The sequence below is a fragment of the Protopterus annectens genome, chromosome 4.part0 (assembly GCF_019279795.1).
Source record: "Protopterus annectens isolate FY-2018-M chromosome 4.part0, PAN1.0, whole genome shotgun sequence".
Lineage (NCBI taxonomy): Eukaryota > Metazoa > Chordata > Ceratodontiformes > Protopteridae > Protopterus > Protopterus annectens.
This window is the reverse complement of record NC_056733.1, coordinates 704,918,622-704,932,623: the sequence shown is the minus strand read 5'-3', so window position 1 is coordinate 704,932,623 and position 14,002 is coordinate 704,918,622. Positions and strand designations below refer to the sequence as shown.

The window sequence follows — 14,002 nt, the reverse complement described above, 5'->3', positions numbered from 1 at the left end:
GGTTTTTGCGCTTGGAATGAGAAAAAAGGCCAGGATCCTAGAAAACTGAATTTGCCTCAGATATTACAGTATCTAGCTGAGCTGTTGAACAGTGGACTTTCATTCTCTTCCATCAAAATTCATGCCTCAGCCATTTCTGCAGAATACAACACTGATCCACCCTTATTCTCTCACCCACTTTTAAGACAGTTCCTCAGAGGAGCTAAGAATATAAGACCTCCAAGGAAACAGCCAATACCAGCCTGGGATCTTAACTACATTCTAGAAAAATTAACATTACCTCCCTTTGAACCAGCTGCCTCAACAGATTTGCAATATTTGTCCTGGAAAACAGCTTTCCTTCTGGCCATTACCTTAGCTCATAGGGTTTCGGAGCTACAAGCCCTCATGGCTGTGCAGCCCTTTCTCATCTTCCATCAGGACAGGGTTTCCCTACGAACCAACCCGTCATTTATGCCTAAGGTAGTATCCAGGGTAGCTTTAAATCAGGCCATACACTTACCTACCTTTTACCCCAATCCTCAAAACAAAGGGGAAAGGCTGCTACATTCTTTAGACATCCATAGACAGCTACGTTGCTATTTGGACAGAACACAGCCCTTCAGGAAATCAGAACAACTTTTTGTGTTCTATGCTGTAGGAGCTCAAGGGAAGCCAATTTCCAAACAGACAATTTCAAAATGGATAGGCCATTGCATACGGTTTTGTTACTCCTTTCATGGCAAACCTGTTCCTACAGGCATCAGATCCCACTCCACAAGGGCCACAGCTACCTCTACAGCCTTCCTCAGAGGAGTCCCTACCAAAGATATTTTGGAGGCAGCCACTTGGAGTTCTGTGCATACCTTCACAAAACACTACCACCTGCCTTTATATTCCAAAACTAGAGCAGGCTTTGCCACTGCTGTGCTGCAGGGCATTCTGGCTGCTCCCAGTTCCACCTAGTGCCTACCACCCTGTGCGTAGCTTTGGGATTCTACCCATCTGTGATTACTGCAGCTGTATGCACGATGAACATAGTACAGTTTTGTACCTACCATAAATGTAGATGTTCGAGTGCTAATACAGCTGCAGTACAGGTTTCCCTCCTTCCCCTCTTGGTAAAGGCCTAGTGGCTAACACCTCCTCATACAACCTGATTGGGTTATCCTTCTATGGTGTATTTGCTTGCAACTACTGATTTTTTGATTATATTGCATTGCTTGACTATATATATATATAATTTATGTATTGCCTTCCTTCTGGGGGCACCTGACATCTGGGGCAAGAAAGACTGAAGAATATGGCGTCAGCTGTGTCTTATATACCCCTGTCGCACTGACGTCAGGAAAGAAAGCGACAGCAACCGACGCCGGACCTAGACTTTGGAATTCGGCCGACCGAGGACCCGCCTGACGGCAGAAAACCCATCTGTGATTACTACAGCTGTATTAGCACTCGAACATCTACATTTATGGTAGGTACAAAACTGTACTTTTTCTTCCTTCAACCTCAAAATCCATCTAAAAGATCCCTACATTCCTTGTATGTTCATTGACAACTTAGGTATTACCTGGACAAGATCAAATCCATTAGAAAGTCTGACCAGCTGTTTGTCTGTTTTCACCCAAGGGCTTTGGATAAGGCAGTCTCTAAATAGACTATATCTTCATGGATTTCTAAAACTATCTCTGCTTGTTATTCTTTTCATGGGAAAGATCTAACTGCCAATGTGAGAGCTCATTCTACTAGGGCAGCTGCCTCTTTAGCAGCCTTTTTTAGGGGGCTGGACTACGCTTTCATACTGGAAGAGGTCATCTGGTCCTCATTTCATACATTTATCAAGCATTACAAACTAGATTTGATTTCTAGAGCCAGAACTGGGTTTGCTAGGTTTATTTTACAGGGTCTCATAGACCAGGCCCTTCAACCTTCCTCCCAGGCTCATACCTAAAGCTTTAGTACTCTCCCTACAGTTATGAATACTGCAACATGACAATAGAAGGACATAGATTAGTTATGTAAGAACTTACCATAACCTTAGATGTCCTTCTCTTCCATGTTGTAGTATTCAGCCCCCCCCCCACCTACCCCCTCTTACCCTGTTTATCCATCTGGTGTTGCATTTCCTTATCTTCAGTCCATCCAAATAGGGCACAGTAACAGCCACATACCTCTATAAGGTACCTTCTGGCTTGGTGGCATATGTGGGTCTGAAAAGCTTTCTTTTATTTGCTTCTCAGGGGTGCTACTGTATGTGGCAGTCATTTATGAAGTGGGTACGTGCAAACGTCAGCTTTATAGCCGATGTCAGTTTATGGCTCTGACATGCAACATCACACATACCCTTGTTCTTCAGACTTTGATATACTGTCCGGATGCCTGGTGCTGCAGGTTATGAATACAGCAACATGGAAGAGAAGGACATCTAAGGTTATGGTAGGTTCTTACACAACTAATCTTTTTACCCTCATCCATAGCCCTGGTGACTTTCACAAAGAAGTCCATCAGATTGAGCAGGCAAGACCTCCCTTTGACAAAGCCAAATTAGGTCTGTTCCAGTATTTAGAGAGTTCCTATGTTGTTATTTGTCAGGTCTATGATAATTATCTCCATGGCCTTGCAAGTAAGACTGGTCAAGTTTATGGGTTTGTAATTCCCTGGGTCAGTTGATGGGCCCCCTTGTTTAGAGGGATGAGTGTTGCAGTCCTCCATTCCTCTAGGTCAAAGCCTGTCCAGAGGCTGTGGTTAAACAGGTTTAATAGCATCGCTAATAGATTCTGTTTTAAGCTATTTAAAAAGCATCCCAGAATGTTGCTGGTATCCATAGAAGCTGTGTTTTTGGCTTTAACGCATGCAGTAAAGACCTGTTCCCTCATAGTGACCGGTAATGGGATGGTTGCAGGTATTTCTTTTGGTGTGGTAGGAGGTGATGGGATGGCGGAGTTTGAAATGAACTTGTTGGCCAGCAGGTTTGCTATAGTTCCAGGCTGAGTGTAAGTGTTGCTGCTCATGATTAACTCGGCACATTACAGAGCGTTTCTCGAGGTTATGAACGTAATTAAAAAAAGCCTTATAGTTATCTTTCATCTGGGAGGCTATCTTTTCTATACAATGTATTTTATGGTAACCTATTCACTTTTACTTCACTGTGGAATAAACAGACTTTTATCTAAGGAAGAAGGTGTCACTGGTTTGTTGGGATGTGGCTTATATTATCTTTTCCTCATAGTTTGCTTTGGCAGATTTAACCACCTCTCTAATTTGTTTATTTAGACTGGTGAGTACCTTTTACAGTGTTTTGTCTGTTACTTCTTGGCTTTTGGAGAGGATTTTTTTCCTGTTTTTGAACACCAAGGTGGTTTATTTTTGCCAGTAATCAATCATAGGTTTGACTCGGGCAGAAACTGCCTCCTCTATGCAGCAATAAATGGGATTGCACAATGCTTTTGTGTATAGATCAGAGGAGGCTTTAGTGTCATCTGGGTTAGAAGGGGCTTAGATGTTTAATCTGTTACTTAGTTTGAGGTAATTGTCCATACCAAGGTTCTTAACAGGTTTGGAATTTGATGGGGGTTCCAGGTTAGTTTAATACTAAAAAAGATAATTTTGTGGTCAGAGCTTACCTAGGAGGAGTTAATACAGGAGAGGGAGCAGCATCCCTGTTCGTGAGTACTGAGTCTAGTTGGGGTGCTAACTAGTTGCTCCAGGGTGTTTGCATTGATGAAGTTCAAAAACCTCTGAGTAAGTGAATTATGGGTCGTATAAGTTTCCCAGTTTATGGAGGATAGCCAAAGTCACCTATAAGTATAGTGTTAGGCTGAATGTTGAGATTCCAGTAGGTTTAGGTAGGAGGTGTGTTTTTCCAGACTCTCGTTATAGAGAGTCTATAGCTGGCAATGATATGATAGGGGGTCACACATATGGTTAGCTGGACATAGAGCAGCTCAAGCGAGTTATGTTGTCGGGCCAGTCTAGCAGTGTACTTGTGCTTTATGAACATTGAGACACCTCCTCTCTTTGTTTTATCCTTAGCTGAGTGGGATCAAAATGTATGAAAGGTATTGTAGCCTGTCATAGTCAGGGTGCTGTCCATGGTTCTGAACCATGTTTCTGTGGCTGCATATATGTCTGCTTTATCCAGGGTGAGGAGCACTTCCAGGGAGTGCAGTTTTTTTTTTATTTAAACTCTTAGCACTGAGCAGCAGTATCTTTAGGTAGTTGTGAGTGATTTTTGTTGTGTTGGAGGGTTTAACAACTTGGCATGGCCTAAAAAGGGCACTGTGGGATTAGATAAAGTTTTTGGCAGGATCTGGAAGCCAAGTGGTGACAAGTGCAAACCTTCTCTGGCAAAGCATTGTGGTTTGTCAGTTATGTCTCCCCAAGGTGACAGATATTGGATCCCCTTGTTGTGACACCAGAAAGTAAGTCAATTGTTGAAGTCAATCATTTTGATGATATTGTTATTGGAACAGCTGCCATAATAATAATAATTGTTACTAAGAGTCTGTGGTCGGGCTGCCCTCGTATAATGGCATTGCAATGGCTGTTTTCCATGCTTCAGGAATGTAACCAGTGCAAAGAATTAAAGAGGTCAAGTAAGGGTTAAGGCAGGCCATATTTGTCACTGATAATCATTAGCAGGACCCATGGAAGAGGAGTACTTAGCTTTTGAGAGGGCCGGGCTTAGAGTACTTGTTCCTCAGCAATTAAAAGAAGTGGTTGCGATTGTGAGATCTGTGGAATAGCTGTAACTGTGGGTAAATAAAAGTTGCACTAAATTTGTCGGCTAGGACATTAGCTATTTCATTTATGTCGGAGCACACTGTATTATTGTGGACTAGATCCAAGAATCGTTAACTGTTAGTTCTTAACTTTCTGATATAGATTAAGAAAGATTTGTAGTTATTTTTGTTTTTTGTGGCTATTTTAAGCTCATACTCAGCTTTGAGCTTCCTAATGTTCCTCGTAAGCTCTTTGCTCAAGGTAGGTAGAATGTAAGCTCATATATGCATTACAAAATGCTTATAAGAGATCCTAGGACTTGGTCTGCAGTTTTCCAAACATTAAGATTGAAGTAACATGCTATAGAGTTGCTGTGCTTAATTATCTTATTTATGAATTGCTTGTTTGCTTGTTATTGCTAATCTACCCCCACCTTCCCCTTCTGGTATGTCCAGAAGCATTTTTGTAGTGTCTCAGTATTAATTTTTTGTAGTTGCGTAAATGAAGTAATTAGTTTGATAATATTTTTTATTTTGCATATTCCATATTGTTATTGTTTGCATGTTTTTCCAAAAAGTAAAATTTATAGGGCTGGAAGAAGGGTAGACAATAGTTCAGAGTGTTATTTAAATGTACAGACGTAATGAACATTAGGATGCCAAATAAATGATTTATCTGTTAAACTCACTGCTACTATGTTAGAAATAATATAAATACATTAACTAAAGCTGTAATTAAGTTAATGCACTAGAAGTTGTGCTGATGTGCCCTGTACTGCAAGAAACAGTATGCTTTTACTGTTCCATGCTTTAAATATATTTAAAAACTTAATTAAAGGGAAGTGTCAGGTGATATTGACTTAGATGACATTAACAATATAAGAGAGGTATCATAAGATGTAATGTGCCCTGTCTATATTTTTTATTTTCAAATCCTTCAACTTTGAATGGTACTATTTTGAATGTGACATGCCTATATTTGATGATTAAAAGGATCTGTCATCATGTGTTGTTTATATGACTTTTTACGTTTTTTTCCTTGTCTTTGCAGGAAGGCCTTCAGGAGTTCTGCTATGTCCCATTCTGTACTGTATGTATCCTTTCTGCCTTATATGTCTGGTTCTTCCTCCCAGAAACAAAGGCCAAAACCTTTTTGGAAATCTCACAAGAGTTCAACAAGCGAAACTTAAAACAATTAAAACAAAACTCTACATACAATTGCACTAATGACATTCTGTCTACTGCACTGTAGGCCTCAAAGAGCTCCCACGTTCCTGCAGTCCTGCCTGCATATGCAGTTCTCTCATCGAAAAGGAAACACCTGTGAAATCAGTAGCATCAATTACATTTGCTGAGTCTGGTGATGGTGCGTTGGAGTACCTTTTTCGGTGAAGATTTATTCCACTGATATATGACTCCCCTGGATCTGCATGCCCTTTTATCTGTCCTGAGATTGAATTTTTCCATTTGCAATTGCCTTCATTTAGGAATCCACACAGCATAACCGTGGTCTGTCAGTACTGTTTCAAGGTTCATAGGTCTACATACCAAACTTTTGATCTGTTGGTCTTTTGCAGCTTTGAATTGCATAACCCCATGCCAGTGTTATCACTGGTCATAAAATCATACAATGATTTTCTTATATTTCTTTTTAGTTATAAAAATATTTGATTGATTTTTTTTAAAGCAGACTAACTTACCAGCTGATAATTCATCCATGGTAAACAACAGTTCATAGTTTAATTGTGTACTGCACCATTAAGTTTATCACTATTAGCATTCAGGAAATCCAGCCATTTAGATTTGTAATATATTGCAATTATTTTTCACTCTAAGACATCTACAGTACTGTCTGTGATATTTACAATCACCTTTTTTTTTTACAGTCACTTTTTGTAGCTTTAACTCCTTACAATGTGAACAGAGTAATATGGTGTTAGGCTAGGATATGCAAGTAAGATGTAATGGAATACAGTCTGTGGACCTGGTTTTACGTAAACATATATGTTACCCATTCATTGCTTGCAGACTATCAAGTTGTCAACCTTCCGTCTGTCCCCTCTACAATCCAGTGGGTGAAAAATGATTACAGGAGCTGTTGCTGAAGCAACTCTCAGGGGGTTTGGGGGGGGTTTATCTTTTTTAGCTCTACTGTTTATTGCACATACGGGTAGCATCCAAGAGGTTGGAATGCTGTGGGCCTTGTGACTGACATCCGCTCCTTCACATTCTACATAAAGATGGCCCAGACTCCCTGTGCTTTTCACTGGAGATTGTACCACAGAGAGTATATCCAAACATATGCTCTTAATGCCCCCCCCCCCAAAGGCGGAAACAGATGTCAGTTTCCTCATTCTTCTCTTCTCACATGCCAGCAACGCTAGCTACTGGAACCACTAGTCAAACTCTTTTTATCTGGGTCACTTTAAGAGCTTTACGTCTCAATCCTAATGGAGCTAGCAAATATGACCCCTTCTTTGCTGTTGGTTATACATATATGATGGATCTGTGGATGTTGCTGGCATTCCCATTAAACTGTATTCCATGGGTAGAGTCATTGTAGAGAATATCAGATTGCTTTCATGTTGAAAGAACACAGATCCCAGTGTGACATAACCTGAAATTTTGAGCAGCTATTTTTTTTTTTTAATTGGTAATTGGTTCCCTAGCCCTTTGTGATCATCAAGCCTCCCAATCAGTAACCCAGTAAGACATATTCATTTCTTGTAAGGACAAGAGGCCTCCTGCCCAGTCATTCCCTCTGTGGCCAAGCATAGAACACCAGGAGTCGTGCCACCATACTTTATGGAGTTGGGGATTTTTTTATTATGTAACTATGAACGTCAGATGTAGCTATTAGTTATCCTATAGCTTATACAGTAGTGAACAGACATGCTTACATGCATGTAGCCTTCAGTTTCTTCTGCTGCACTCCGTACTGGCAAGCATGGCCACCAAAGTCCACCATGTGGATCAACAGTGTCCCTTTCCCCAGGGGGGTAACTCAGCATTTGCCACTCGACTACCTCAATCTTGCCAGCTTCATAGCATTTTAACCAGCTGTCAAATATGGGCAACTGGAACAAGAGTCTTAGTGGTATCTGTCTAAGCCATGGAGCTGGCAAACTAAAAAAAAATATGAGAAAACTGACGGTAAAATATGTTATTGATTTGTACAATTTTGGCTGAAATTTGTGATGTATTTAATGTGTTAAATGAAATGTTATACTTCTATGGTTGTGCATGATTTACAGAGCACTTACGTTGTTGACAGGTAATGGAATGTATTTATGCTTTCTGGAGCTGGTGATGATTCTAAAATGCACTCCCCAAACACATTATTTCAAGCACTTTGGAGATTTTGAATCTTGAAGCTGTAGAGCTACACATGCTGTACGCTACCTTACAATGTGGCAAGAGCAAGAATCTAGTGATGGGAGGTTACACGTTGGTACTTTGACTCCAGTGTAGTCGAATCCTGTTTCTGAGATCTTGTTGAATTGATTATATATAATCATTAGACTATTAATTAAGCACATAAGAAGAAAGATTAGGGTAGCAAATATTAAAATTAAACTTTTATGAAGGGAGGGGCTAGGCTACACATCTTGTACTGCACCATACCCCCAAACTTATGTATACTAACTCCAGGTCACACAATCACTTTAAAAAGAGCACTTATTTAAAATGCTTTGCAAGCTGATAATAATATATACGTTTGTGGAATGTGAGAGAAAGATGAAAACCCTCTGTTTTGGGGTGTGGAAGGGGCATAGCTTCTCTGCAAAAACACCTGCCGTAGATTATATATTGATGCTTTAAGTAATGCATACAATTTGCATGAGTTGCAGCATGTTTCATCCATGTTTCAGGTATTCACATTTTATATTTAGGTGAAACAGGATTTAACTGCATGGGAGCCAGGGTTACTGCAAGTATCAGTCATGTTACAGGGGAGTGATGGTATAAAGGGCAAAAATACTAAATCATCACACTGTCAGTACAGATTATGTGCTGTAAGCTGACTGATATGGGGCAGGATTTTGTTGGGGTAATATTTTTCCATGGAAGGATGACAGGCTGTTGGAGCCCACCATCAATGATGTAACCAAGCTGTTGGAGGCCCCCATCAGCAGTGAAAACAAAGCTGACAGTATGTGGTGACAGAAAGCTACTGCATGGGCAGTGAATGAAAATGATGGCATGCCTTCTGTTGCCATGGGAATTTATATTCTACCTCCATATTTATTGTAGCTTGATGGCATGTAAGGGAATTGTATATTATTTTAAATGTTAATTCCGCATCTTTACTTCATTTACCAGATTATACAACTTTTTGCAACTTATTCCTATTTACTTTCAGACCTTTTCTTAAACATGTTTAAGAAAATATTTGAGGTTTTGCAATGAAAACTAAGGATGAACAGCATATTAAATTACAGGATTTGGGACAGTTTGTTTTTCACTTGAAATAAACAGAGACAAGAAAAATGCCAGATATGACTGTGCTGAAGTACACTCCATAATATTAGATGGTCGTTTTCCTTTCTGTCTTTTGGTAGTCACTATGTAGGTTATAAGCTATACTAAACTAATCTCTCTACTAATAAGCACATAGTTTCTGCTATTTCTCCCTTTCTTTGCAATCTCTATTTAACCAAAAAAAAACCACATACCTTCCTAAAGCATGCCTGTTCAAACAGGTCCACTGTGCATGGGCCAACTTGTTTACATCACCTAACATACTAACCACATCTTTTTACTTCTCCAGCTCTCTCGACCAAGCTTCCTTTATTTACCAAAGAAGTGTTTATGCATATATTTATACACTCACACATACACAGACATTACAAAAAAAACTCATCATCCTTATGTACACTACTGTCGTAACTTGAAACATCATCTTTTCTGACTGTACTTGCTGACATCACTTGCTAATACAAACAGCTTGACATTGCAGTGTTAATTGTATATTACCTTTATTTTACCTGTATCCGTATTTGTATTGTCTTCACATGGGTTGTACCTGCAATTGTTTAGTGTTGATGTTTTGATCTTTGCACTACTCCAGTAAACAAATACGTTTCACCAGATCTAGTTTGGTTCTCTGCTTGTACACTATATGGCCACTGGATGGCAGGACACAGATTTCTGAGCTGACTTTATAGCCCAGCGATGACACATTACAAGCTGAAAGCCTAAAAGAAAATAAAACAAAACCTTCAGGTACTCTGACAAGAGACAAACAAGCATGTACTAATCAACTCCAAGCTCAGTACTGTCACCCTGGCAGTGACAACTCATTTAGCAGTAAGAGTTTCTTCACCAAGCACTTCCCTGTTTGAGTTTTTCAGGGAAGCACGTCTCTGTTACCATGCAATAGGACTTGTGGGAAGTTAACTACATTTCTAAGAGTTATTGTCAAAAGATGTTAATACTCTTAACATATACTGGAAGAATCACGCAGATAAAAGTAAGCAAAAAGGTTTATTTTACATGCATGGAGACATGCTACAAAGTACATGGTATGTCAGCAGTCTAAATTCTGTACATTTCACATGGGTTTTTATACCCTCTCCTGCACGTACACAGTGACTGGTTACTAGACAAGGAATTTCACTTAAAGCTATAATTCACATCCTGGAGCCTTAGATGGTCAGAGGTCAGGCACAGGATAAGCTTGTGCCTGGATTAAGGTATCATCTGTGCATTCCTCTTTGGTCAGCAAATCCTTTACAAGAAAAACAACTTATTTTAGCTTATTTCTTTGCACGCAATGCAGTTTCAAATTTTAACCCTTACTATGCATGATACAAAGATGTTGAACACTAAGATTCTTACTACATTTCCCCCCTAACAACACTTTGTATCATCAGTAATACATTTTATTCATACAGTTTTTTGCATGACTCATCTTCTGTATATTCAGAATAATAAGCTTTAGTTGCACTGGCAGACAATACACTTGATATTATCATTCGGATGCAAAGAATGCAACAACAACCCAACAGTAGGAATATAATGGCACCAACACATATAGCAATTAAGACATTCATAAGTACTGTTCCCCAATTTCCAAACCAATTTTGGAAAAAGTCAGTTAATGGATTTTGTCCTGGTTTTGTAAGTTTAGAAACTTGTTGTAGGATCTCCAGATGGCTGTTAATGTCATATTCGTTGTCTGTAATGAATGGACAACACTCACAAGTACCTCCTTTCGCCGCTAGGGTGAAATCGAGCACCATACGATTCTGCAATGCTACAGTCCTTATTGCAGTTAACTCATCCGTCACCAATTCTAGCGCAGAAAAAGTTGCATTGCTCAGAGTTTCTAACAGTTTTGACAGTTTTCTGAGCTCCCAAATGGATTTTACTGTCCCATACGCTGGAAGAATACCAGCCCAGGAAATAACATCATCGCCCAAGTCCATGTGTGATAGCCCCTTGCTGCTACTATGGGCCAAATCGTGGTGATAGATCCAGGATGCATCAACGTTACCTACGGGATTAACAGGTTTATTAACAGCACGTACATTTCGTATTTTACCTTGGGGAAGAGAAAATGTATGTCTTATAGCTGGTGCTAAATAACCCAAAAAACAACTGCCTGACCAATTCCTTGGTAACCATTTGTATGCTTTTCTACCACAGATAAAATAACAGTCATTTACTTTAAGTGTAATATTGACTGGAACAGAGTGATTTCCTTTGTCTTGCAGCCCTTTAAACAAAAGGTCATACACAGATAACATTTTTTCAAAGAAACTTGTGCCATTAATAAGCCCTGTACTATTAACAAGCACTCTTATAGGCTTGAAACTCATTGCACAGTGCCCATCTATTGTACAGTTATGAATTATTGTTACATTACACTGACTCCATCCAACCTTACAGTTCCATTCTGGCGACCCATGAGGGGTAATGCTATTTTGTCCTTTAAGGCTACATTTGAAGTTTCAAATAGTAAATTAGTCCATGTATCATTTGCCCCCAAAGGGACTGTACCTAACATTAGACCACCATGTACAGTAGGGATAGCCGTGCATATCCAACAATTTGAAACATTAAAAGATAGAGCATATGCATACTTAATAGCTTGGTATGTATTAAAAGGCAGATGCCAGGCCGTATTCTCATCTCTCTTTACTTGGCTAGTCTTGTTTGAAAATAAAAACGGCCAAAACAGAAAAGTAACAATCACACTTATTAACAACATAATTATTTTGGAATGCTTTTGTGGGAAGGGCTGCTCCCTCCCGGTTCCAGGATCCTGTTGTTCTTCTGATCTGAAAAGCAATTAATCATTAAAGAAGTGTTAGTTTTGGTCAGCAATTTCCTCGTGTAGTCTGCTATCTCTTCACCCCCCTCACGTTCCGCAGGCAAAAGATTTTGCCACTGCAGGACGTAATAAGGTCTCCCGTATAATAGTTCAAATGGTGTGACCCCTTTTGAGGTGGGGGTGGTACGCATGGACAGGAGTGCCAGAGGTAAGCAGTTTATCCAAGACTGATGTGTCTCGGCCATGAGTTTACGTAACTTGCCTTTGAGAATGCCATTATGGCGTTCAACCAACCCTGCTGACTGTGGGTGGTAGGCACAGTGATGTTTTAACTTGATCTGAAAAACGGCGGCCAGCTTTTGAATAACTTGGTTTACGAAATGTGTGCCATTAGCAGAATAGATGCGTGTAGGTAGCCCAAAATGAGGGATAATATTATTTGTAAGGGCCTTGGCTACCGACAGTGCATCTGGGTGTGCTACCGGAAAAGCTTCAACCCATTTCGTAAAAGCGTCAATAATGACTAACACAAATCGCTTCTGTGGAACAGAAGTTAGTTCAATAAAATTCATGCAGATTGTGTGAAATGGATACGGAGGCAGCGGAAAAGCTGCTAGGGTGATCTGCACCCCACCACCATGGTATCGTGCACAAAGCAGGCAAGATAAACAAAATCGTTTAGCGTATGCTATAAAGCCCTTGGTCCAGAAAATTTGCTGGATCATTTGAACCATAGCAGCAGGGCCCAGATGCGATGGGCCATGCGTCACTAATGAGGCATACCTAAAAAGGTTTGTTGGCAAGACATACTTATCATTTGGACCTACAAAAACTCCCTGCTTTTGAATAGCCCCATATTTAATTCATCACTGTTTTTCCTGAACTGTACTAAGTTCCTGCATTACCTGTAAAGTTTGTAGATCAAATTTATCTGTAGGGTGAAGTTCCTTTTGTGTGGTCTCGAGTGCAAAGGTAGAGGTTAAGGCTATACTTTTTGCAGTTTTGTCAGCCAGTGCATTTCCAAGTGATACTGGATCCTTGGCATTTGTGTGCACTGCGCACGTACAGATGGCCAGTCCCCGTGGCAGTTGGACAGCTTGTAAGAGGCTAAGGATTAAATCCTTGTGGGTTATTTCCTTTCCTGAGGCCGTAACCATTCCCCTATTTTTCCATTGCTGTGCAAAGACATGGACTGTGGAAAAAGCATACTGACTATCTGTGTAGATAGTAACTGCCTTATCCTTGGAAATGGTGCATGCTCTGGACAAAGCAATCAATTCGGCCGCTTGTGCGGACAGGTTCCTGGGGAGGGGTCTTGCCTCTAGTACCGTAGTCTCAGTTGTGACTGCATAACCCAGTTGTGTAATGCCTGCCTCATTTTTACATGCTGACCCATCTACAAACAGGGTCCAATCTGAATTCGCCAAAGGTTGGTCCTTAAGGTCTGGTCTTGGTAAGACATTAGAGTGTATCAAATCTAAACACATGTGAGGGGTACCATCGTCAGCTGTAGGTAACAGCGTGGCTGGATTAAGAGTGGTGCATCGCTCAATGGTCATGTGTGGTTGTGATAGTAACGTTGTCATGCAGGATAAGTGTCTGCTAGGAGAGAGAAAGGTAACTTTATCCTGTAGTAATATTACCGCGACAGAGTGCAGTACTCGTAAGGTAAGGTCATGAAACAAAACTAGGGTCGCAGACGCTTGCACAGCCTTTGCAGCTGCAACTACTGCCTGTACACAGTGTGGCAATGATCATGCCACTGTGTCCAATTTACTAGAATAAAAAGCTAATGGTCTCAACTTATTTCCATAGGTTTGCAACTGAACCGATGTCATAAAGCCCTGCTTACAATCTACTGTCTGAACAAAGGGTTTTGTATAGTCAGGGAAGCTAAGTGTTGCAGATCCTGCTATCAATTGTTTTACCCTAGTAAATGCCTGTATTGCCTTATCCGTCCATAACAGCGCATCATGTGCTGCCATGGGAAGTGCAAAAATAAGTTCCGAAAGTGGACTTA

At 40.3% G+C, this 14,002-nt stretch overlaps 1 protein-coding gene across 1 annotated transcript in view; it reads left to right on the top strand.

Annotated features, from left to right (window-relative positions):
- Positions 1-9,962, top strand: part of SLC2A11 (solute carrier family 2 member 11) — a 466,200-nt gene extending 456,238 nt beyond the window's left edge. The window contains exon 12 of the mRNA XM_044068682.1: positions 5,755-9,962. Within this exon, the coding sequence (XP_043924617.1) occupies positions 5,755-5,955 (201 nt within the window). The 3' untranslated portion in view covers positions 5,956-9,962. The remainder of the gene's footprint in view (positions 1-5,754) is intronic.
- Positions 9,963-14,002: the final 4,040 nt, after the last annotated feature.